The 24,897-nt window shown below is 39.2% G+C and overlaps 1 protein-coding gene across 2 annotated transcripts; it reads left to right on the forward strand.

The window, feature by feature from the left end:
* Positions 1-533: 533 nt before the first annotated feature.
* SLC39A6 (solute carrier family 39 member 6) lies at positions 534-20,931 on the forward strand. Of its 2 annotated transcripts, none has more exons than XM_055324046.1 (10): positions 534-667; positions 2,588-3,322; positions 4,830-5,013; positions 6,190-6,359; positions 7,581-7,799; positions 12,665-12,770; positions 15,394-15,771; positions 17,018-17,098; positions 18,190-18,380; positions 19,727-20,931. In XM_055324046.1, exons 2-10 carry the CDS (start codon positions 2,597-2,599, stop codon positions 19,877-19,879), a joined length of 2,208 nt encoding a protein of 735 aa, XP_055180021.1. In that variant the 5' UTR covers positions 534-667; positions 2,588-2,596; the 3' UTR covers positions 19,880-20,931. The 2 variants fall into 2 exon arrangements, with proteins under 2 accessions (XP_055180021.1, XP_055180022.1); XM_055324047.1 differs by lacking the exon at positions 534-667 and adding an exon at positions 1,970-2,059.
* The last annotated feature ends 3,966 nt before the right edge of the window (positions 20,932-24,897 follow it).

The following is a 24,897-nucleotide window of genomic DNA, read 5'->3' on the forward strand; positions in this document are numbered from 1 at the left end:
CCGGCGCCGGTGGTCCTCGCATCCCGACTGCGGCTCGCAGCTCCGTTCCGGGCGCTGACGCAGCGCGGGAGCACAGCCTCCGTCCCAGGGATGAGGGCCTCGCTGGAGTAGCTCGGGACCTTCCCCCAAGCCCCGGGGCCCGTGTGCCCCGGCTCGTGCGCTGCTCGGGAACGTCCCGCCGCCTCTCAGGGCCAGGCTCCCAGGGCGGGGTGGCGGGGCCTGAGGACACAGCCACAGCCGCGGAGGGCCCCCGGCTAGCTGGGGTCGGCGCCCGTAGCCCACTCTACCCGCGCCTTCGCCCCCCCCCCCCCCGGCTGCTGCGAGCCCCCTGGCACCGGCGAACAGACGGACACGCGGATCCGCCGGTCGCGGACGGGGTCCCGGGTCGCACTGCGCATGCCCCGCAGTCATGGCCGGCGGAGGCGGTGGTTCGCGGCGGCGCGCTGCGCGCGGCGGTAATTAGTAATTGTCCTCCTGCTCCCGGGAGGCGAGGCGAGGCGAGGCGCGTGGGGCGCGGCTTCCCCGTGGCTGCGCGGCCGAGGGGCAGCCGGGCCGATGAGACCGCCGCCTCTCCGCGCCCTGTAGAGGTTTCTCAGAGAGAAGCACGGACCGGTTCCGAACCCTCCGGACCGCCCGCGGGGCACCGAGCCGGCGCGGCCGCGGAGAGGTGAGTCCCGCGGCTTCGGGAGGGGACAGTGGAGGCCGGGCTTGCGCGGGCTTGCGCGGGCTTGCGCGGGCTTCGGGGTCCAGCGAAGGAGGGACTTTAGGAGGAAACAGTCTGTGCTGTTCGCCTCCCATTCGAAGAAGGTACTGTCGTGTTTAAAAATAAAAAGCCTTTGGAAGCCGTTTTGTGTCCTCTTTCCCCTTTTCTCCACTCGCCCCTTTTTCCAGGCCCTTGCCCTTCGGCTTTCTTTTTTCTTCCACACATGCTGATTTGCCGGGAAGATCGCCCGGTCCGCGACCGCCCTAAGCATCCTCCCTGGAGAAAAGCGTGGAGCTTCCCGCTGATCCATCCGTCTGTGTCCGTCCCCACCCACCCCGCTCCTTGCGCTCTCTCTCTCTCTCTCTCTCTCTCTCTCTCTCTCTCTCCCCCCTCTCTCCCCTACGAATGATTTCTTAATCTTTCTCTTCTGCATATTATTAACTGAATTACCAAAACTTCGGGCCCTGAAAATTCTTCTTTCAGGAGACTAGCCCTGTGGTGGTCATACTTCTATTTTCCAGGGCTCCCGGTATGATAAGCAGCAGTGTGCAACAAATGACAGTTATGGAGCACCTGCACAGGCATTCGTTCGCGTGGTGTCTCAAGTCATCCGTCACATATGTATCATTACCAGCTTTTCCTGGTGCAGGAAACAGCTGAAAGTCGTACATCTAGGTTGCCCCGTCCTTGCTTCCTAGCCCCGGAACCCAACCCCTAGCTTCTTCGGCTGAAGGCAGGTGAATTTGGTCACAATCACGTCCTTCGTTGGTGCTAGACATCTGCGGGGTCCTGAGATATCAGTTCATCCACTTATCTGGACTATAACTTCTGTATTTAACTGAGCTCTGTTTTTCAAGACTCACCTTGGTATTTTTATACATGTAAAATGGGCTTTTTAATTTATTTTTTTACTCTTTTAAAGGTCCTTATTTTTAAGTAATCTCTACACTCAGTGTGGGCTCAAACCTACAACCCCAATATCAGGACCCCCAAGCTCCGCTGACCGAGACAGCCAGGCACCCCAAGGCTCAACCTGATTCTTCTCTTTGGAGTGTAGACCTCTGGTTCCAAACACTATTGTGTGGATGAGTGATGATAGTCTGTGATAAAATTTTCACTGTTTTACAGCTACATAAGAATGATAGTTTTTTTTTTTTTTAAAGAAGTTTAATTTACTTCAAAGGGTATTATTTTGCAGTCATTCAAGAGAATGAGATCAATAGAAGTACCGACCCAAAAAGTGTCATTTGTTGAGTGGGGAAAAAGGATCCCGTTTGTGTGAAGGAAAAAGGACACATCTACTTGAGTATGCATAGAAAATATCCTAAGGGATATACAAGAGACTGGCAAAACTAGGTACCGTTGAGGAGTGGGATGGGGGGAAGAGGCCTCAAGTTGATTTGTACATAGTTAAAAAAAAGTTTCAAAGGTGAATTATTTTGATATTACCATTTCTACTATTTTGTATATTAAAAGATTATCCTATGAACAATGATGATGGGGGGCTAGTTGCGTTTTGTGTGAATCCTTCTTACCCGATGATCCCTTTTGAGGGTCCACAGAGCAGTAATTTGCCAAGTATGGCTGTGACCACATGAATATCCAATTTCTGAATTACTGTTAATTTGCAGTGCTAATTATGGTCTCAGCACTCAACTATCCTATAGTTGTTGCACGTGTTTTAGCAATGCAAGGGTAGAGGAGCCTAGGATTCTTCATATTTCCTTTATGTATATATGTAATTCTTTATATTTTCACATGTAGTACTACACAGTCACACTAAATGATGCTCTGTAAACCTTGATTAGTATTGATTTTCAGCCTAAGATTTCTTAATTTGTTTTAAAAGTGAAGTAAGAATATTTTTTTTTTTGTCTTCTCTAGGAAAGTGCAATGGCGAGGAATTTATCTGTAATCTTGATTCTGACCTTCACCCTGTCAGTCACAAATCCCCTTCATGAACTAGAACCAGCAACTGCTTTCCCTCAGACCACTGAGAAAATTATTACAAATTGGGAATCTGGCATTAACGTTGACTTGGCAGTTACCACACGACGACATCATCTACAGCAGCTTTTCCACCGCTATGGAGAAAATAATTCCTTGTCAGTTGAAGGATTCAGAAAATTGTTACAGAATATAGGCATAGATAAGGTTAAAAGAATCCATATACACCATGACCATGACCATCACTCCGACCATGATCACCACTCTCACCGTAATCATGCTGCTTCCAATAAAAATAATCGGAAAGCTCTTTGTCCAGACCATGAATCTGATAGTTTGGGTAAGGATCCCAGAAACAGCCAAGGGAAAGGATCTCACCGATCAGAGCATGCCAATGGTAAAAGGAATGTTTTAATCAAGGATGGTGTTACTGCTAGTGAAGTGACCTCAACTGTGTATAATGCTGTCTCTGAAGGAACTCACTTTCTAGAGACAATAGACACACCAAAACCTGGAAAACTTTTCCCCAAAGATGTGAGCAGTTCCACACCACCCAGTATCACAGAAAAAAGCCGAGTGAGCCGGTTGACCAGTAAGAAAACAAATGAATCTGTGAGTGAGCCCAGAAAAGGCTTTATGTATTCCAGAAACACAAATGAGAATACTCAGGAGGTAAGATGAATGCTTTTTGTTATGCCTGACTTGTTTGTCCATCACCTTTTATCTTTAGTTGCACGGAGTATGTAGTAAAAATAAAATGATGACATTATTGAAAAGAGACCTTATTTCTTCTTTCTCATCCAGACACTTGGCCCAAAGGCCTTTGTCCCTGCTATGTTGTAAACCTTTCTGATACAAAATTTGGGGGATCAGTAAGAATGTTGCTGGCAGGTGAAACTATTTTCTAGTATGATATTTAAAATGCATGTGGAAAGCAGTAATCAAGGTTAGTTTTGGATAAAGTCTTTAAAAGGTGAATATTGTTAATGAAAAGTAGAAAACGAGATAAAAAAAAAAAGCAGGAGTTAGAATCCCATGTTTTAGGGAAAGGTGTGGTTGAAGGCACAAAAGAAGGCATGAAGAACAATAGTGTTACCTTTTTGGAAGAGAAATCTCAATGACTTATGGAGTGCTGAAACTGGAGCAGCTACCAAGTATCATGCGCTGGACAATCTAAAAGTCTGGGCAGGGAGGTTCTGAATTCATGTGTTTTTCCTAGACTAGACATCCAGACTGTACACAGTTTTCCTTGGCTGAGAGATGTCAAGAACAAGGAATTAGTTGGTATGCATTAATAGGCAGAACTTAAAGAGTTCTTCATTCAAGTCATCTTAGGACTGTACCAATTCCTAAATAATCCTAATGGTCATTCCCATTGTGACACCGGTAATAAAGTTTTTCCTGAGTAGTTTTGGCCAAGAACTATGAGAATTTAAAATAACTTTACAGAAGATGAGAAACAGGTGCTACTGCCAATTTTTTTTTTTTTTTTTTTTTGGTAAAAAGGGGAGCTTAGATTCCCTAGAGGGGATTCTCTTCAAACTAAGCTTGTCATCTAATTAAGTTGTTGAAATAGCTGCCTGCTGGTACAAGTTTGTTTTATTAACCAGCCTTGCCCTCCACAAGAGTAATTTACCTAATTTAATATTCTCTCGTAGATATTTTGCCAGGTTTATAGAGTTTGCCAAGTGTACAGACCTGATCTAAGTATTGCAAGTACAGTCATTGCTGGAAGAGTGACGTGTCTTGGGCTTGTTTAGGCCACCACATAGCGTTGGTACTAAAACAACATATTTCTCAATCTCTAATGAACTCCATCTCAAAATTAAAGCTCATTTCCTTAATAGGTTTATACAATGAGTTAACAGGCTTGTGAATGTCCATTTATCCTCAAGGTTATTCCACTCGGGGCTTTCTGTCTAGATTAGTAGCAATTTAACTGCTTCCCCCAAGAAGAAACAGGCAGAAGAGCTGGGATATCACCATTGTGACATAGTATCTCAAGGGAACTTGAGGCAAGTTTCGAAGTACTCAAGACAAAAGTTGGTTTTAATGCATTAGCTTGAAAAAATCAAGTAGCTTCAGTATGGAAAGGGTGTTGGTTGTATCATCAGACAACTTTTTTGGATTGTCTAGTGAGAATGCTTCTTGGTAATTTTCACTGCTTTGTTTCTTGCAGTGTTTCAATGCATCAAAGTTGCTTACATCTCATGGCATGGGCATCCAGGCTATGCTGAATGCAACGGAGTTCAACTATCTCTGCCCAGCCATCATCAATCAAATTGACGCTAGATCATGTCTGATACATACAACAAGTGAAAAGAAAGCTGAAATTCCTCCAAAGACCTATTCTTTACAAATAGGTAGAGTTGCCTTTTTTTATATAAAAATAATTTCAGGGATCCCTGGGTGGCGCAGCGGTTTGGCGCCTGCCTTTGGCCCAGGGCGCGATCCTGGAGACCCGGGATCGAATCCCACGTCGGGCTCCCGGTGCATGGAGCCTGCTTCTCCCTCTGCCTGTGTCTCTGCCTCTCTCTCTCTCTATCATAAATAAATAAAAATTAAAAAAAAAAATTTAAAAAAAAATAATAATTTCAAGTAGATAAGTTTATGCTGTACTTTTCCTTACATTTACATCAACCTATTCATTTTTTTAGTATAATTCCAAGTATCTTCATTGTTCTCTGCCTTGAATGTGAAGAAAGCAGGCTGGTTAGCCTTGCCTTCAGAAAAAAAAAAACAAAAGAGATTATAACTGAGGCCATCCCACAGATCAGGGCCTCTAAAATTTGGGCTTCTTGTATGTTGTCACGCTGTTTCAGAAGGTCAAAGTTAATACCCACTGTTTAGGAGCCTAATTCTGGCATGTTCTTATTAATAAATGAAACTAGGATAAGTTCTGCTATAGTGTAGACCCGTGTTACTCAGAAACTATGGTAAATAAATAATTGCTTTGTTTACTGAGGAAATTATTGAATTCTCGGTTTCTTTCATTCTTTTTTCTTTTCTTTTCCTTTTTTTTTTTTACACTTTATTTATTTTTTTATTTATTTATGATAGTCACAGAGAGAGAGAGAGAGTCAGAGAAACAGGCAGAGGGAGAAGCAGGCTCCATGCACCGGAAGCCCAATGTGGGACTCGATCCCGGGTCTCCAGGATCGCGCCCTGGGCCAAAGGCAGGCGCCAAACCGCTGCGCCACCCAGGGATCCCTCCTTTTTAAAAAAAAAAAAAAAAAACTCTTCTCTCTTCCATAATTTAACTATATGGGAGTCCACTTCCCAAATCATCTAGAATTCATCATTGGTAACCATTTTCTCTTCTCACTCCCATCTGAAGAACTTTCCACCAGACTTCTGCTCTTTACCAGGAGGGTTCAATCAGATTGTTCATTTGTTGCCAGCACCAGATTTCTTGGTTATTGCTCTATTGCCACAGCCCCATTCACTGAGTTGCAACTTGCTTTGACAAGTTGCTTTATGCCACTCTTTTAAAGCTTATCAATTGGATAATTTTTCTGTTGCTGTGTTTTATTTGACAGCTTGGGTTGGTGGCTTCATAGCCATTTCCATCATCAGTTTCCTGTCTTTGCTTGGCGTTATCTTAGTGCCTCTCATGAATCGGGTGTTTTTCAAATTTCTCCTAAGTTTCCTTGTGGCACTGGCCGTTGGGACGTTGAGTGGTGATGCTTTTTTACACCTCCTTCCACATGTAAGTACAGTCATTTGTCCTACTAGCATATTTTGTTCAACAGTGAAAAAAATTAATATGTTTTTGGTTTGTACTAGAATTCTTTGTATTGATATAAAAGGTTCGAAATTTGATTTAGAAGAATTGAGTTTAGAATATGTTTGGTGACTAAAAGCTGTATTTTTGTGCTAGGCCTTAACATATGTTTGTGGTTTGTTTTTTGCTTTTTTCTTTAAGAGAATTTACTAAATACAGATTAACTTTCTGGACCCAATTAATAAAAATATTCTGCTCAGATAGTATTACTGTGACAGATTGCAACAACATGAATTATCTGCTTATATTAGTGTAATTGCCGCAGAAATAAAAACTGATTCTCTACTCAAGAAATGAGTTTTCCTGTAGAGTTGGATTTATGTGTGTAACTAGAGATTCACACTCATTGACACGAGTAAATTCTAAAATAACTTGAGTAAAGTTTAATTAAGAGCCCCATTAAAAACCTCAGATCAAGTATTTGGATCTCATCTTTTAAGTTTCCCTTAAAGGTTTACAGGTAAGTGGGGAAAAGAAATCATTCTTAGAGCTCTTCATATCTCATCATGTTCCATTCTGTAGTGAAAAAATGTTTTGCCATGATAAGCTCCTTGGGCCCCACTGGTATTCAGGAACACCTGCTGCATCAACCAGCCTGTGTAGAGTGTATCCTGTAGCCACCCCCATCTTAATCCCGTTGGTGTGCTCCACGGCCCCTTCCCTGACATGCCATAGTGTTAGTTCCCCCGTGGACAGCTGGGGTGGTGTACCTGACCTCAGATACCTGCCAGGGCCCAGGGCACAGATTCAGCATCTTGTAAGCACAGTGACAGGACTAATATGGGCTTTTTCAGTTTGGAGTATAAACAGTAAACACTGTATGCCCATTAAGTCTGGCAGTTCCCTGTTACTTGTGGCCATGTTGACTTTTCAAACATTGAAAATACCCACTACCTGTGTGAGAGTCATTAGGGAACATATCTGGCTTCACACTAAACAAATGCATGCCATTAAGTGCCTTAGCACTTGATACGTTAAGCTAGCAGCACATGAATCATTTTAATGTATTAAACTTGCTCTCAGCACTGAAGTATCCCATTAATTGCCTAATTCTGAATGGTTTCATATTTGACTTATTGCTTACCCAATTTTTCTGACATGTATGAAACTAATGAATTTATGAAACACATACTGTTTTTCCTGTAGTCTCACGCAAGCCACCACCATAGTCACAGCCATGAAGAATCTGCAATGGAAATGAAGAGAGGGCCACTTTTCAGTCATCTGTCTTCTCAAAACATAGAAGAAAGTTCCTATTTTGATTCCACATGGAAGGGTCTCACAGCTCTGGGTGGCTTATATTTCATGTTTCTTGTTGAACATGTACTCACGTTGATCAAACAATTTAAAGATAAAAAGAAAAAGGTAAGAAAAAGTACTGTGTACTTCTATGCATCAGACATTTACGTGAGTGATATTTTAACTAGACTGTTAGCTGAGTTTGTCCAGTGGTATGATCTTCATCCAAGAGGGTTTCAGTACCCTGAGATAATTTTGTTCCCAGAGGCATTCATGGAGAGCTGTTCTCTATCTCGATAATCCTGGGGTTCTCTATTTTCAGTATTCCCTTCAGACTCTTGAGAGGCTAAGAATGGTAAAGGATAAACATCTGTGTAAGAGCAAACAAGGCACAAGCAGAGTTCTCAAAGTCTGAAGCATCATGATTATGGCCTTGATGGTGGCGATGGTTTCTTGGGTATATATACCCAAATTCATTGATATATGTGTGTGTGTGTATATATATGTGTGTATATATATACACACACATTAAGTATGTACACCTTTTTTTGTCAGTCACCCCTCAGTAAAGTGTTGTGGGTATTTTTGTTTGAGTGGAGTTTTTTTGTTGTTGTTTTTTATTTTTTCTTAAATAGGCTCCATCCCCAGGGTGGAGCCTAACATGAGGCTTGAACTCACGACACTGAGATCAAGACCTGAGCTGAGATCAAGAGTTGGACACTTAACTGACTGAGCCACCCAAGTGTCCCTATGTGTTTTGTTTTTTAAAGAAGTATTGTGGATACCTTGTTGGTATTTATTGGTAGTTATGAATAACTGTTGTGCTTAACTTTAATGTTTCACCCAGTAGCTGAATATTCTGTTGTCTTTCAGAAGGCTTGTGACTTTCGAAGTCTTGTCCTTAGCAAACTGCTGCCAGAAAATAGTATGAAGCCAAACCGTGGGCTCTTTATTTCTGGTAAAAACACCCCATGAAAAAAAAAATTAAAATTAAAAAATTAAAAACAATTTTAAAAACACCCCATGAGTCACCTATGAATATCTGCCCCCTTTTGAACTGATGTGACCAGGCAAGCCATTCAAAAGACTGTCCTAATGGGAATTCTTAAAAAGGATATGTACACATCTTAGACATTTTAATTTAAAACATTTGTACATTCATATTCTGGTCATTTGATGGTGACCAAGATTTTCTCTGACTCAGAGTTCTGTATGATCATTTCTTTTCTGTAGCCATGCTCCTTCATCTACATCTCCAATTTTGGTTTCTCTCAAGTTGAACAAGAGGTTACACACTTGGAAAGCTATTTGAGAGTAGAATCTAGGCTTTATAAATTTTATACAACAGCTTGTCTTTGAATCTTTCAAAAGCATTCAGCTTAAGTTTTCATAGAAACAACTATTCTCACCATCATTTCACTGTTCATGTGTAATTAAATTGTGCAATTACAATAAACAAGCCTAACTGGCCTAAAGGGGTTTGAAAACAAACGTAGTTGGTTCTTCCTGAGCACAGAGCTCACTGTGAGAAACAAGTGCATGTGTGAACAGGAGAGTTGCCTCCTTCTCCATCCTATGAATATTTGCCCTTAAGGATTTGACATTCACTAAAACCTCAAGTTACAAATTTTGAACCTTCTCTTTTCTGAACCTAAAGTTAGAGGAAAGAAGTGAATTAAGAATAACTTATTCTTTTTTTCCTTTTAAGATCTTTTAAATTTATTTTTGTGAGAGAGAAAGAGCATGAGCAGGGGAAGGGGCAGAGGGAGAAGCAGATTCCTTGCTGAGCAGGGAGCCCAACAGGGGACTGATCCCAGGACCCTGAGCTCATGACCTGAGCCAAAGGCAGATGCTTAACTGACTGAGCCACCCAGGCGCCCTAGTTTATTCATTCTTAATCTAAGGAGTCATCTTCCATGTTCCCATCATTCCAGTTGCTTCACTTGGACTGATTTGAGGATATATCCTACTTGTTTACATTCTCTGGAATTCTTTCCTTAAAAAAACAAATGATCCTTTTTAGTTTTCTTTTGGTGGAGGTTTGGAGATTTGTTTGTTTTACTGTAGCTCTAGTTCACATGCCATCATTTCTTTAACACGGTCATTTCAATTTATTTTTCAAATTTTACCTTAAGATAGCTTTTCTTAAGCTCTTAAGCAGACTCTATTATTTAATACAGAACAATTTTTTTCAAACTCTAGGTTATAACTTAGTTGTGAAATCATTCTTCTGTCATGACCAGTGTTTTTAAAGGCAGCAGTAAAAATACAGTATGTTTTACTATATATGCATACTTTGACTTATAGTCAAAGAGGTTTGATCTCTTTTCTAAAATAATTTCAACTGGAATATAAGCTCCTAAGAGCCAGGACCTCTACTATATCTCCAATGCCTAGAGTAGCATCTGGCACATGATAGATAGTTAACAAATATTTGTTGAATATATAAGAAACATTAAATGGCAAGTAAGCATAGTTTCTATACAGAGTTCCCACAGGAGTTTTGCAAATGTTACTTGTTCTCTTCCTTTTTAGAATATATTGAGTTTATCTTTTGTTAGAGGTGTCCAGATCTTAGCATTACTCATTCAACAATTTTAAATTACATTTGTTCTCTCAAAAAGAACAAAAATTCTTCCTTATATGGGGAGTGTTGAGAACTTCTTCAGCCTTGTAACAGTACCTAGGATTTCCCTTAAGATATCTATTCTGTACCTCTAAGAGATTCCATGTATCATACCATTTATGTCAATCTGAAATCTCTATATTCAAATTAGGGTTACATCTCATACTTGATATAGATAGTTGGACTTTTATAATAAGTTCAGCCTCAAAAGCTTTTTTTTCTACCAGTGAAGGTTATTGCTCACACTTGGAAGCTCAAGTCATCTATGATATCTCCCTTGTCCTCATATCCAAGCTAGTTTTAGTGAATACGTCCAGAGCCTTTCCATTTCTCTCCGTTCTTGCTATCATTCTAGTCTAAGCCATGCTTATCTCCTACCTGGGTGATAGCAGCCTCTTCCAGCTGTCCTGTCTACAGTGTTTTATTGTTTTCTTCTCCCAGTTCAGAGAAGAGCAAAATGATTTCTTTAAAAGGAAATCTGATGAAGTTGTACCCTACCATTGAAAATCCTTCCTTCAGCAACTTCCTGATATTTATAGCACAAAGTCCACACTTTTAACTTAGTTTGCTTTGTCTCAGTCTTCTTCTGCCACCTGGCCTCTAGTCCCCTGTCTCTGACCTACTAAGCCCCAACCACCTTGCACTCCTTTCATTTCTGGGGTGTGACTGGCCCCATCATATTAAGGGCCTTCCAATGTGCTATTCTCCCTACCTGGGACCCACCTCTCTACCACCCACCCTACCCTCCCCCACAAACTCCTGCTTATCTCTAGGTCTTGGTGTAAGGATCACTTTCTCAAGGAATCCTGTCCTGGGACTTAGTTAGGTCTTGTTATACACACTCTTATAGCACTATGTGTTTTTACTTTGTAAAACATACTGAAAATAACAATCAAAGAATTATTTAATCATTATATCTGTAAAGCCTCCCTCCCTGTGGATGATAATCTTCATGAAAACGGACACTATGTGTATCCTGTTCTACATTATATTGCCAGTACTCAGCAGAGGGAACAATATAGATCCCCAATACTTGTAAAATGAAAGAGTTGGTTAAGCTATGAGTGCTAGGGAGAGTCCTTGCCCAACAAGAAAGAAAGTTAACTGAAGTGATATAAAATATCCTGAATTTATCGTCATAAGTATTGAAGTACTTTCTCTGTTTAAGGAACTAAGCTAGGAGTAGGTATAGAGATGTGTCCGTGTGTTTGCCTTTAAGATCTCTTATAATCTAAGAATGTACAGATATTTTATGTGCTATCAGAGCTAGAATGAAATCTTGGGTCTGGTGGTGATTTTTTAAGTAATTGAAAAGTACTGCAAATAAAATATATTACTTGTGTGACCGTTTTCATCATTTTGAGTATTATTTTTTGTGTAAGTAAATCATGCACAGGCACCATTGTTCAAACGGTGACCTTTATGCTTGGGCTCAGAGATAAGGACTGTATCTCAAGCATGGTATTGAGGTGGTTAAAAAACCTAGTGATAAATTTGAGGCTAACTACTAGAGATTTGTTTAAAAAAAGAAAGCTTGTTAATGGTGTTTTATTATAGGAAAAGTATTTTAGTTTTAATTTTTTTTAATTTTTATTTATTTATGATAGTCACACAGAGAGAGAGAGAGAGAGAGGCAGAGACACAGGCAGAGGGAGAAGCAGGCTCCATTCACCGGGAGCCCGACGTGGGATTCGATCCGGGGTCTCCAGGATCACGCCCTGGGCCAAAGGCAGGCGCCAAACCGCTGCGCCACCCAGGGATCCCAGTATTTTAGTTTTAATAGCAAACACCTAATCAGTGTCAGGGTATAGTTTTAGGTTATAAAAAGTATGCAAAGTATGGGGTTTCAGTGTCCAAAAGAGGGATGGAAAGAACCAAGCAATTGGTTAGCAGGTCACTAAATGCTGCAGAAAATATCTCTAGTTGGTTCTAAATTGATAACCTGCGGCAGAGTTCAATTTTAATATGCATATGAATCATCCAGGCATCTAATTAAAATCCCTGTGCTAATTCATTAGGTCTGAGGTGTGGCCCAAGATTGTTCATTTCTAACAGGCTCCCAGAGCACACTTAAAGTAGATGACGTAGGGGACATTGAAAAAGATGAATATGTTAGATATTGCAACATTTCTTAATACTAAAGCCTTGATGCTTCACCTTCCTGAGCAGTTTTTATGCCTAAAACATAGGACGAGGTGCTGTGTAAATTAACTACAGGCCCTGCCTGCCCTTGGATGATTTTCATCCCAATAAAGGTTTGTTACTCTGTTGTCTTTCTCTGGATCTTTTGCTTAGCTCTTTGTTTACAGTTGTACACATAAACATATCAATGATTTTAAAGTGTTGCTTTCCCTTGTCATTTTAGAATCAGAAAAAACCTGAAACTGATGATGATGTGGAGATTAAGAAGCAGCTGTCCAAGTATGAATCTCAACTTTCAACAAATGAGGAGAAAGTAGATGCAGAGGATCGTAAGTCTTAATAAATCTGAGGGCTAGAGGAAGTTTAATGCACTGTGATTTGCAGGTAGCGTGGACTATCAGGAGGAGAGGGGACCGTGTTCCTTTTTAAATTTTTTTTTATTTTTCAACTTTTGAAATATTTCATACCTTTTCTTTTTCATTGCCAGTAAGTTGTTTATATTATATTTACGTTTATTCTATGATTTTTTTATTTTGAATTCAGACATACAGAAGAGTTTCAGGAATAATACAAAGAACTTATGTATCTTTCATACATCCCCCAGTTATTTTACCTACCCTTATTCTATTTCTTTCTCTCTTTCTCTGAGTATATATACATACACTTTTTTGCTAATCCATTTGAAATAAGTTACAAAAGAGATGTCTCTTTATCCTCAAATGCTCAGTATATGTTTCCTAAGAAAAAGCACATTTTTTTTTAAGATTTTATTTATTTATTCATGAGAGACAGAGAGGCAGAGACATAGGCAGAGGGATTACCCGATGGGGAACCCGATGCATGACTCAATCCCAGGACCCTGGGATCACGACCTGAGCCAAAGGCAGATGCTCAACCACTGAGCCACCCGGTGCCCTGAGGGCATTATTTTATATAACCACGGTTCAGTTACTGAAATCAGGAAATTAATTTTAATACCATGTTGTTATCTTGTCTCTAGACCACATTGTTTTTTTCCAGTTGTCTTACGATTCCTTTATATTTTCCCTCCACTGGAAAAAAAAAAAAAAAAGGTCCAAAGTATAGTCCAGAATCAAATGTTGCATCAAGTTGCCCCTCATTTGGGGTGTTTCTAATCTTTTTATGACTAGATTGATCATTTGGGGCAGAAATAACCACAATGTGATATTGTATCTTTTTCAGTGCTATGTTGTGCCACTTGACACGATGATTTGTTGTAAGGTTATTGTTTTTCCTATAACTTGACTGTTAGCTTGGCATTTCTTATGGGACAGATTGAGTTAAGATTAAAATTTTAAACTAAACTCCTCGCCATGATCTTCATGGTCTGACCCTACCCTCTACTCTCTCCCATTGTTCATTGTGTACAGTCTCACTGGCCTTCTTTTCATTCTGTGAGCATACCAGGTTTATCTCTGAGCCTTGTTCTGTTTGGAACCCTCCTATCAGATCTTCACATAAATTCCTGCTCCCATCATTTGGGGGTCAGAGACCTTCCCTGGTCACCCAAAGACAAAGGTCTCCCAGTTATTGTCCTTCACGTTACCCTTTTCTGTTTTTGTCCATGCTTTCTAGTGCCTTATAGGACCTTATTTGCATATGAGTTTCCTTATGAAATGTGGCTGTCACCCCACAAGAACATAACTTGCTTGAAGTTAGAGATTTTGTCATGCTTCCTTCCATCCTCACTTCCCAGCAGGTACTTGGCTAGAGTAAGTACTCACTAGATAGTTGCCAACTAACAAGGGAGAAAAACTGCTTCATTGCTACTGTCTACTTATACAGTTTCCTGTCCACATTTTGTTTTTTAACATACTTTTTTCTCTAAAAAGTGAGTAAAGTGTTCTTGTACTTACTGTGTCTATTCTTCAACCTTTTTAATGGAGTCCAGTGAAATATATAACAGTGAGAGGGAATAGCTGCCCTGGAACTGGACCACAATGTCAGCAATATTCCCAAGAAAAGTGTGATCAGTGGACAGGGCAAAGGGAAAAAACAAAACGTTTTGTTGCAATTTACTTTTCTTTGCACAAGTAGATGATAAATGCTCTTTGGTGATCATTGTATTTCAAATGTTTGTTTTTCCTTGAAATTTGCCCTCAAAAAAGAAGTTGGAGGACAGAATTAGGCATGTTTTTTATTTCTAATTTTCAGTATTTTTCTTAAGTGTTTTACTAAAATAAGTATGTGATGCTTTTATAATAAGGAAAAAAGTCATATTTCAAAGTGTAAGGCAGATATTACACTGTATGGTAACTAAATGGAGTTTAAATTAAAACTTGATGGGCAGCCTGGGTGGCTTAGCGGTTTAGCACTGCCTTCAGCCCAGTGCGGGATCCTGGAGACGCGGAATCGAGTCCCACGTCGGGCTCCCTGCATGAGGCCTGCTTCTCCCTCTGCCTGTGTCTCTGCAAGTCTTTAAAAATAAAATAAAATAAAATAAAACTTGAGGGGCACCTGGGTGGCTCAGTCAGTTAAGCATCTGCCTTCAGCTCAGGTCATGATCCCAGAGTCCTGGGATCAAGTCCTGAGCAGGGAGCCTGCTTCTCCCTCTCTCTCTGCCGCTCCCCCTGCTTGTGCTCGCTCGGTCTCTTTCTCTCTCTGTCAAATAAATCAAATCTTAAATAAACAAATAAATAAAAACTTGAAAATGAAAAATATAAGGAGGCAGAAGAAATCAAGGGGAATCTTGAGGGTAGTTATTGCAGGTAAAAGTTGAAAATCCATTCTTAATATGTGAGACCATTACTAAAATGCATTAAAACCTGTTGATGTTTTACATTAGCAATACTCTGTTTAGTTCTGCATGTGAGAGACTTGCCACGCTCTAAGTTATTTTTTGAGTTTGTCAATGGGAATGTTTGAAATGTGTCCAAGCACATTAACAAAGCCTTCTGACTTTGACCCAATGTCCTTTATGTTTATACCTAGGACCTGAAGGCTATTTACGAGCAGACTCACAGGAGCCCTCCCACTTTGATTCTCAGCAGCCAGCAATCTTGGAAGAAGAAGAGGTCATGATAGCTCATGCTCATCCACAAGAGGTCTATAATGAATATGTACCCCGAGGGTGCAAGAATAAATGCCATTCGCATTTTCATGATACACTCGGCCAATCAGATGATCTCATTCACCACCATCATGACTACCATCATATTCTGCATCACCACCACCACCAAAACCACCACCCCCATAGTCACAGTCAGCGCTACTCTCGGGAGGAGCTGAAGGATGCCGGCATCGCCACGTTGGCCTGGATGGTGATCATGGGTGACGGTCTGCACAATTTCAGCGATGGCCTCGCAATTGGTATGTCTCTACATGTTTGCTTCCTGTTAGCTGACTCTGAAAATGTCATGTGAAACCACCATTCCACTTTCAACAAAGAATAGGGCAACTGTGATAAAGCTAATTACTTCTAAGATTATCAGAATGTTATTTCTTCTCTAGCTACTTTGACAATGAAGTACTCAATAAACGTTAGATAAGATTAAGTGCTACAAACTGCCTACCCCATTACGTAAGCAGTAACTGAAAAGTTGTTTTTAGTTTGTAGTCTTACAATCAAGCTCTAAGATGTATGGAGCATCTGGTTTTTTGGGGTTTGTTTTTTTGTTTATTTTTTACATTAAAGTTCCCTTATCTGCAATATAAACAATATTAAGGTACAAGATGCTTTTGTTCATCATGTTTTATATTGAAGAAATCTTGGCATATCTGATAAATTCAGTTACCAAAAAATTATTCTACAATATGAATAGAGAGTTTTTGCTATTAAATTGTTCTATCATGATCAAGAGATAGTAGAATACTTGTAGTAACTTGGTGCTGGAAGGAGCAGTGGAAATAGTTACAAGTTAGGCAACTGTGACCTGGCAAGGTGAACCACTTGTCCAAGAAGGCAGTGCTGTTTTATAGCCAGGCAGAGAAGAGCCCAGGCCTTGGCTCCTGGAAACCTGGTACCCTTCTTTCTCTGTGTACTGTGCACAGCAGAAGCAACAAAGGAGGACATGCAAATGCTTGGTCAGACTTTATAAGCAATCAGTTGTATATAGTGTTCACTTTTAAAATGGAGAGAACTATTTGTCTTAGACTTTCCTTATTGACAGTGAAAGAATGAATGTAAACAAGTCTAATTACATAGTGAATTCTTCGGAGACCAGTGAAATATATTTGTACTCTTGACTGCTGCATTTTCTTCTAAACCTATTAAATCTTTTTTTTTTTTTTTTTACATAAATTTTTTATGTGATAGCAACTACTTCTCAGGTCTGTGATAAGATTCTCTAATCACTCTGAAGCATAGTGGAACTTTCACTTCTAAATCATATCTGCTTGTGATCCACTGGGAAATCGAAATCTAATTGAATGTAATCTAGCGTTACTTGTAAAGAAGATGCAGAGTGCAGCTGAGAAAGTTCTGTTTATTCAAGACCAGAATATAATTCACTTCTTTTATCTCATTTTGTATGCTGGTAAGATTTAAAAAACAACAACAAAACAAAACACCCACAAAATAATGTAGCCAAACTTTCTCTGATTGATTTTTACCCAGGGGCTGCTTTTACTGAAGGTTTGTCAAGTGGTTTAAGTACTTCTGTTGCTGTGTTTTGTCACGAGTTGCCTCATGAATTAGGTAAGGGAACCACATAAACAGTATTTTCCAGGGGGATGACGTATCCTAGTGTCACTGGCTTTTGCTATTGATAGTTCCAGCAAGCTTCCTCATAATTTTTATACCTTCTACTAACCTATCCAGCTTTCTTTTCTTACTGAGTATGTTTGTCCCCACCAGAACTCTGCTGCTATAAGTATGATTACACAGTTGCCCCTGGGGGATTACCAGAGAGATACCTGGGCCTCTTCTCATCCTCTTACCCTACCAAATGCCTTCTTATATCAGCATACTGGTGACATCACTGATCATTATCTTCATACCTACAATATGAGTAAGACTATACCAATCAAAGTTCCCATTAACAGAGACATTGGCAAAGAGATCTCATTTAAAGAAAAGAGACATGGGCAAATTGTGTTTTTAATATTTTTCTCCTGTCACCAGGACTTAAAAACCTTCCCAGAGTTGTTCTAGATCCCAGTTCGTGTCCTTGTTTTTCTCCTTAAAGATAAATACATATTTGCACACACCTGTGAGGCCATTTTCAATTTTGTTCCTTGCCATGTGTTCTACCATTCAGAAACCTCTCATCTACCTGATGGATGCTTATAATCCTCAACATCTTGTTTTATGTTCCACATTCTAGATCCTTCATATGCCATGAAGCCTCTCTTAGCTATTCTCAGTTTCTCTTTTTATCCTTTTATAACTAGAGCATTAGACTCTCTAGCTCTTAATTATAAGTTGCCTTTGCTATTTGCTGATCATTTCATGTGTGTTCTCTACCCTCCTCTTCTTTATGCCCGATTATAAGCTTGTTGAAGACAGTGCAAGAGCACAAATTTTAATAAGTTCATAGTATTTATCATTCATTGACAGAGTGGAAGCCTTAAAAAAAAACTTTGGCTAAAAATACCGTAATTTTTATATAAATTAATTTAGAGCTGTTAGGGTGACTTACATTAATACTGTTATCCCTGGGTAATTTTTAAGTTACTTTTTTTTTTTCCTCAAAAGAATTAGAGAATTTCTTAAATTGGGAAGTTTCTTGGGTGTCTGAAAAGTGACTTTTTTCATTATTTTGTCCACTGTTTTGTTTTCTGTTAAAGGTGACTTTGCTGTTTTACTAAAGGCTGGCATGACTGTTAAGCAGGCTGTTCTTTATAATGCTTTGTCAGCTATGCTGGCATATCTTGGAATGGCAACAGGAATCTTCATTGGTCATTATGCTGAAAATGTTTCTATGTGGATATTTGCACTTACTGCTGGCTTGTTCATGTATGTTGCTCTGGTTGATATGGTAAGTTTTTAAGAAGTCTAATTACAGCGTTGACTAACAAATAAAATAGGGAAAATGATCAGTGAAACCTCTTTAAAAAAAAAAGATTTATTTGAGACAGAGCAAGAATGCCAGGGTGGAGGGCAGAGCATAGGGAGAGAATCTCAACAGACTTCCCACTGAGTGCTGAGCATACTCAGGGCCCAATCCCAGGACCCAGAGATCACAATCTTAGCCAAAACCAAGAGTGGGATGCTTAACTGATGGAGCCACCCAGACATCCTGTGAAACCTCATTTTTAAAAAGGCTTTAGTGGGGCAGCCCTGGTGGCTCAGCGGTTTAGCACCACCTTCAGCCCATGAGAGACAGAGAGAGAGGCAGAGACACAGGCAGAGGGAGACCCAGGATTGAGTCCCATGTCAGGTTCCCTGCATGGAACCTGCTTCTCCCTCTGCCTGTGTCTCTGCCTCTCTCTCTGTCTCTCATGAATAAATTAAAAAAAAAAAATCTTTAAAAAGGCTATTAGTTTAGGGCATGCCTGGCTGGCTCAGTCAGTGGAGCATGCAACTCTTGATCTCAGGGTTGTGAGTTCAAGTCCCACATTGGGCGTAGAGCTTACTTTTAAAATAAATTAATTAAAATTTTAAAAAGGCATTAGAGTAAATGCAGTAATGATAAGTGAGTCTGTATAAGTTAGCATAGAAAATACAGGTTCTTTGGAGTTTATCTTTTTGGATTGTTAATCACAAGCACATCTATCCTGCCTAATATAAGTTCAGGATACACAAAAATATGTGCCCTTTTCTGATGAGAGTAGAATCTCAGTCATCAGGCATTTGATTGTGTATAGATTTTTCAGAAACCCAGCACAAGCCTTGTATTGTTGACATACTATGTGTGTATATTTCGGAATGCTCATAATTTCCTTACTGATAGACAAAGGAGTTACTTCTTTTTGTCACCAAAGTCTGCATAACAATCCCAGTCAGTCTGATTAAAATTTTATTTTATATGTAAAGTTTCCATATCTCTGAACTTAGGTAAGCCACATGTTAATGTTTGGTTCAGCTACAGTCAGTAACTAAAGCAGAGTAATCAATACAGATCTTCGTTTTATAGTGAAGCAAACTGGACCAATATAAGTTTTGACCTATTGAGCATACTGTGAATAATCATTGTTAATTAAACTGGTGAGAAATACTGTGTGACATTATTAGCTAGAGTCAGTGTGTATATGGTCCTGTTTTAAGGGGTTGTCTCTATATCCATCTACAAATAGAGCTAATATTACTGCCCTGTAAATTCTTCTAAAAACTAATCTGTGGTTCTGAAAACTTAAATATTGCTTTTTTTTTTTTTTCTTTAAGGTACCTGAGATGCTGCACAATGATGCTAGTGACCATGGATGTAGCCGCTGGGGATATTTCTTTTTACAGAATGCTGGGATACTTTTGGGTTTTGGAATTATGTTGCTTATTTCCATATTCGAGCATAAAATTGTGTTTCGTATAAATTTCTAGTTAGGGCGTAAATGCTAGAGTAGTTTAGAAAAATATTGCTGTCTGTAGTTTGAATAGGTCATAGGGAGATGAGAGTTCATATGCTGTGATATGCAGCCTTTACGGTTAGTGGATTTCGTGATTTTTTTATTGAATATTTCCATTTGTTACACTTACAAGGTCAGTTATGGTGGTAACACAAAGGTACGTTTTAATATTTAAGTTATTCTATTTTGGGAATATGAGCTATATGTGCAATTTACCAATTTTACCAGTTTATTGTATAAACAAGAGATTTGGCATGACATATTCTGTATATTTCAGGAAAAATGTCTTTAATGCTTTTTCTAGAACTAATTTAACACAGTAAGCCCCATGCGGATGTCAAGCCTCTGAAGAACTGTTGGCATTTAAGAATAAGGATACACAGAAAGCCTGAGATACCAATAAAGCTCGTACTGAATTTTAGCTAAGAAATAGAAAAAGAGAAGAATCTGTAAGAATTAAGAAGCCACAGATTTCTTAATTAAACAAAGTCACAAAACTGGCTACAAAATAGGGAAAATCTAAATTAAGGCAATATTAGTATAGAGTACATTCATAAAACATTCTTGTCAGAGTAAAATAACCCACAGTGAGCACTTTTTACTAATTTAGTTGTAAATTTAACTTTGTATAATAGAGAAGTCTAAGTATTTTTAATGAATTCAAGCAATACATAGCTTAACGAAGAAATCGGAATGTTAAAATATTTCTGTGGAGTTATACCAGATGAGTATGAGTAAGTCTATGTATGACCAGAAAACTTAGATATTGAATGTTCTGGTTATCTGATTTACCAAATGTCAGCATATTTGAACTTTGAGATAGGCAAGGACATTAAAACCATATTGAGTATAATTTGACTCCTTGGATTCAGAAAGTATTTTGGTATCTTTCAGTGCTTCAGTGTTGTCATAATGAGGAATTATCATTTTTATTTGTAGTACTTTAGACATACTAGGGCTGTCTGTGGCATTCTCTAGATGTTGCTTTTCTACAAAATAAATTCCCCATGTCATCTTGATATCAAATATATGATTTCTTTTTTTTTAACCTTCATAACTATTTGTAAGCATACAGGTCATATTATTTTTAAGCATATTCACTCTGTTGTGCAGTAGATCTCCAGAGCCTTTTCATCTTGCAGAACCGGATCTCTATATCCATTAAACAATTTATTTCCTCCTCCCACAGTCCCTCATAACCACCATTTTATTTTCCATCTCTGAATTTGAGATGTCTGATTTTCTTAAGTATCATCCAGATTATAGTATACTTATCAATTCACTTATATTATTGGGTGGCATTCCTCAGTTTTAAATTCTATACCACGAAGACACTTAAAAAAAAATTAATCCACAATTTGTTCCAAGCTGCCCCTAATTTTTCTTATATAACAACCAGAGCCTTAAGCTTGAGAAGAAGCATTGATACCCTACGTTCTAAAGAGAATCAGGGAAAAAAAAAAATGGCCAAGGCCCATATCCCACTGTGGGCCTACTGAGAGTCAACTGGACCAGCATTTCTATTCCCCAGCCAAATGAAAGGGATGGATATGGGTAACAGGAGAACTTGGATTGAGGGTACTTTTAAAGGATGACATGAAGCATCTCCACTAGATGAATTACTCTGCTTCAGAATCCTACCCACAGACCTACCTCACTGCTGAGATCAGTGCAAGATGAGGAAGTTCTGGAAGAGCTGGAAATGTCCCTTGAATTTGGGGAACACAAACTTGACTTACCACAGATTCTGAAGGTGGAAGAAGAACTGTACCAACCTACAAAACAGAATGAACTGGAAAGATAGTTACCACTCAAGCGTGAACTAGGTAGTGGAGACATGGGAGATTTAAGGAGTTTGTTTCCATGACTTCATATGGGGGAGAATGGAGATTAGAAGAAAATATAGGAGCTGTAGAATATGAATCAAAAGCTGATTTCTGAGGGGAAAACTTGAAAGACTGATAGAAAAATACACAAGTATTACCTTGAACGAAAAAGACCTCGAGATAGAGGGGTGCCTGGGTGGTTAAGTGTCTGCCTTCCGCTCAGGTCATGATCCCGGGGTCCTGGGATGGAGCCCCACATCAGGCTCCCTGCTTATTGGGAAGCCTGCCGTCTCCCTTTTCCTCTGTTCCTCTGCCCTGCTCCTGTGCTCTGTATCTCAAATCTTTAAAAAAAGAAAAAGACATAGGTTATGTATACTTGAGAACATTATGGATTAATTTTCTGAAAAATATGTTTACTAAAAAAACAATAGAAAGTCAATTACTGTTAATCACATCAAAATTCTTCCCTTTCTTCTCTCAAAGAAGGTATTGTGTACTGTGAGTTTTACTAAAACTAAGTAGCATATAAATACCTAGCTTGTTAAATAGTTTCTGGGATTAGAAAAAAGAATGTCCATGTTAACTGAGGATGGTGTAATCTTGAAACAAAACCATGCTGGGAAAGGCAATCTACCTCAGACCCCAAGACTTCGTATACATTCTTGTTAGCTATGTCAGCAATGGGAGGCACTGACCACTCTGCTCCGGCCATTTATCAGTGAACAACTTTGAAGGATGAGTTCTGAGATAAAAATCAGGCCTTGTGTAAGAGGCGAATTCCCCTAGCTCAGCTGCTGCACAAATTCACAGCATGTACAGCATCCGCCTGAGACTTCGCTTTGCTGCTGTGGAATTTAGAGGTACTAATGCAAATGCTGCTCATGCTACTTGCACAGTATGAGCAATCAAATGCTTCCTCTTCCTGTCCCAGGAGTCTCCTGTCTTCAGCCATTATCCATGAAATATAACAGGCTAACTTGCAGCTTCTAAATTGGGCAAAATTTCAGACCATCCCCAAAACTCACAGGATCATGTAGGAAAAGCAAAAATGAATACGGGTGCAAGAATCCCAAATAGCAAATCAAACTCAGTATATAATACAATCAAGTAAGGCAATCCTAGAAACGCAAACATGGTTCATCAGAAAACCTATTACTGTGATATACTATGTTAAGCAGATTAAAGAGAAAAAACTTAAAGTCATGACTGAATCAAAAATTGAATAATTTGGGGTTAAAGGAAAACATTTTAGCATATTAAAAGTACAAGAGATTTTTTAGAATTTGAGAAGTCCTTTAAAAACTTGCTTTGTGGTATCCCCACCCTATGAGGTCAAGGGCTTAAGAAAGAGCAGAAGAGGAGGGGAGGGGAAATGTGCAGAGAGGGAGGAACTAATGTAGACCAGAAAGAGAAACTACAGTTCCAAGAACAGTATGAAGTTCCCATATAAAGCATATAAACTGTAATTAAAATTATTTTTTTGTGTGTGTAATTAAAATTAAAGTAGCAAATTACCAATTTCATAGCTGTCATCATAAGCATGTTATTGATAACTAGGAAGATTTTTTCCTTTTAAAAATATGTTAAAACATAACATAAAATGTACTATTTTAACCATTTTTATTTTTATTTTTTTAATTTTTTTAAGATTTATTTATTCATTCATAGAGAGCGAGGAGAGAGGCAGAGACACAGGCAGAGGGAGAAGCAGGCTCCACGCAGGAAGCCCAATATGGGACTCGATCCCGGGTCTCCAGGATCACATCCCGGGCTGCAGGCGGCGGGGCTGCCCTAACCATTTTTAAAGATACATTTCAGTGGCATTACATACTGTCCCATGTTGTACCACCATCACCACCATCCATCTTCAGAACTTTTTCGTCATCTCATACTGAATGTACTTTTTAAACAATAATTCTCCATTCTCTCTAGCCCCTGGTAACCACTGTCCAATTTCTTTGTCTCTATGTATCTGACTATTCTAGGTATACCATCTAAGTGAAATCCTACAATTTGTCCTTTTGAGTCTAGTTTATTTTACTTAGTACGTCTTCAGGTTTCATCCATGTTATCGCATGTGCCAGAATTTCCTTCCTTTTTAAGACTGAATATTACTTCACTGCATGGATATACCATGTTTCATTAATCCATTTATCCAACACTGGATGTTTGATTTGTTTCCACCTTTTGGCTGTTGCAAATATCTTATTTTCCTACTTTCAGTTCCTTGGGAATATAAACCCAGAAGTGGAATTGCTGGATTGTGTGGGAATTCTAGGTTTAATTTTCTGAGGAATAACCGTATCACTTTCCACAGCTACTGTACAATTTCACCAACTATGAAGGTAGAAGAGTTCCAATTTCTCCACATCCTCACCGACATTTGTCTTCTGTTTTGTTACTTATTGCTAATAGCCATCCTAATGGGTGTGAAGTGTCTCATTGTGGTTTTTTGTTTTTTTAAAGATTTTATTTATTCATGAGAGGCAGAGACATAGAGGGAGAAGCAGGCTCCCTCTAGGGAGCCTGATGCAGAACTAGATCCCAGGACCCATGGATCATTCCCTGAACCAAAAGCAGACAGATGCTCAACCACAGAGCTACCCAGGCATCCCTCATTGTGGTTTTGACTTGCATTTCTCTGATGAGTAATCATGAGCATTTTTTCATGGCTTGTTAGCCATTTGTAAATCTTTGGAGAATTGCCTGTTAGAGTTCTTTGCCCATGTTTTAATCAGGTTGTTTATCTTGTTGAGTGGTAGAAGTTTGTCACATATTATAGATATTAACCCCTTATCAGATATGTAATTTACAAATATTTCCCCCATTCTATGGTTTTTTTACTCTTAATATTGTCCTACAAAATTTTCAATTTTGATAAGACCAATTTGTCTATTTTTTCTTTTGTTGTCTGTACCTTTGATGTCATATCTAGGAAATCATTGCGAAATCCAATGTCACAAGGCTTTTCCTCTGTGCTTTCTTCTAAGAGTTTCATAGCTTTAGTTCTTATTTCTTAGATCCAATTTGAGTTAATTTTTGCATAAGGCATTAGGTAAGGGTACAACTTCATTCTTTTGGATGTGGATATCCAGTTTTCCAGCACCATTTGTTGAAAAGACTGTCCTTTCCCCACTGAATAATCTTGACCTTTGTTGAAAATCAT

This window comes from Nyctereutes procyonoides, unplaced genomic scaffold, assembly GCF_905146905.1.
Source record: "Nyctereutes procyonoides isolate TBG_1078 unplaced genomic scaffold, NYPRO_anot_genome, whole genome shotgun sequence".
Taxonomy (NCBI): Eukaryota; Metazoa; Chordata; class Mammalia; order Carnivora; family Canidae; genus Nyctereutes; species Nyctereutes procyonoides.

What these genes read in the sequence shown, in the direction of transcription:
- SLC39A6 (XM_055324046.1), top strand. Translation starts at nt 2,597, where the DNA reads ATGGCGAGGAATTTATCTGTAATCTTGATTCTGACCTTCACCCTGTCA. An exon ending in CGAGTTGCCTCATGAATTAG is followed by an intron (nt 17,099 to 18,189) that starts GTAAGGGAACCA and finishes TTTCTGTTAAAG; the next exon opens with GTGACTTTGCTGTTTTACTA. An exon ending in ATGTTGCTCTGGTTGATATG is followed by an intron (nt 18,381 to 19,726) that starts GTAAGTTTTTAA and finishes TTTTTCTTTAAG; the next exon opens with GTACCTGAGATGCTGCACAA.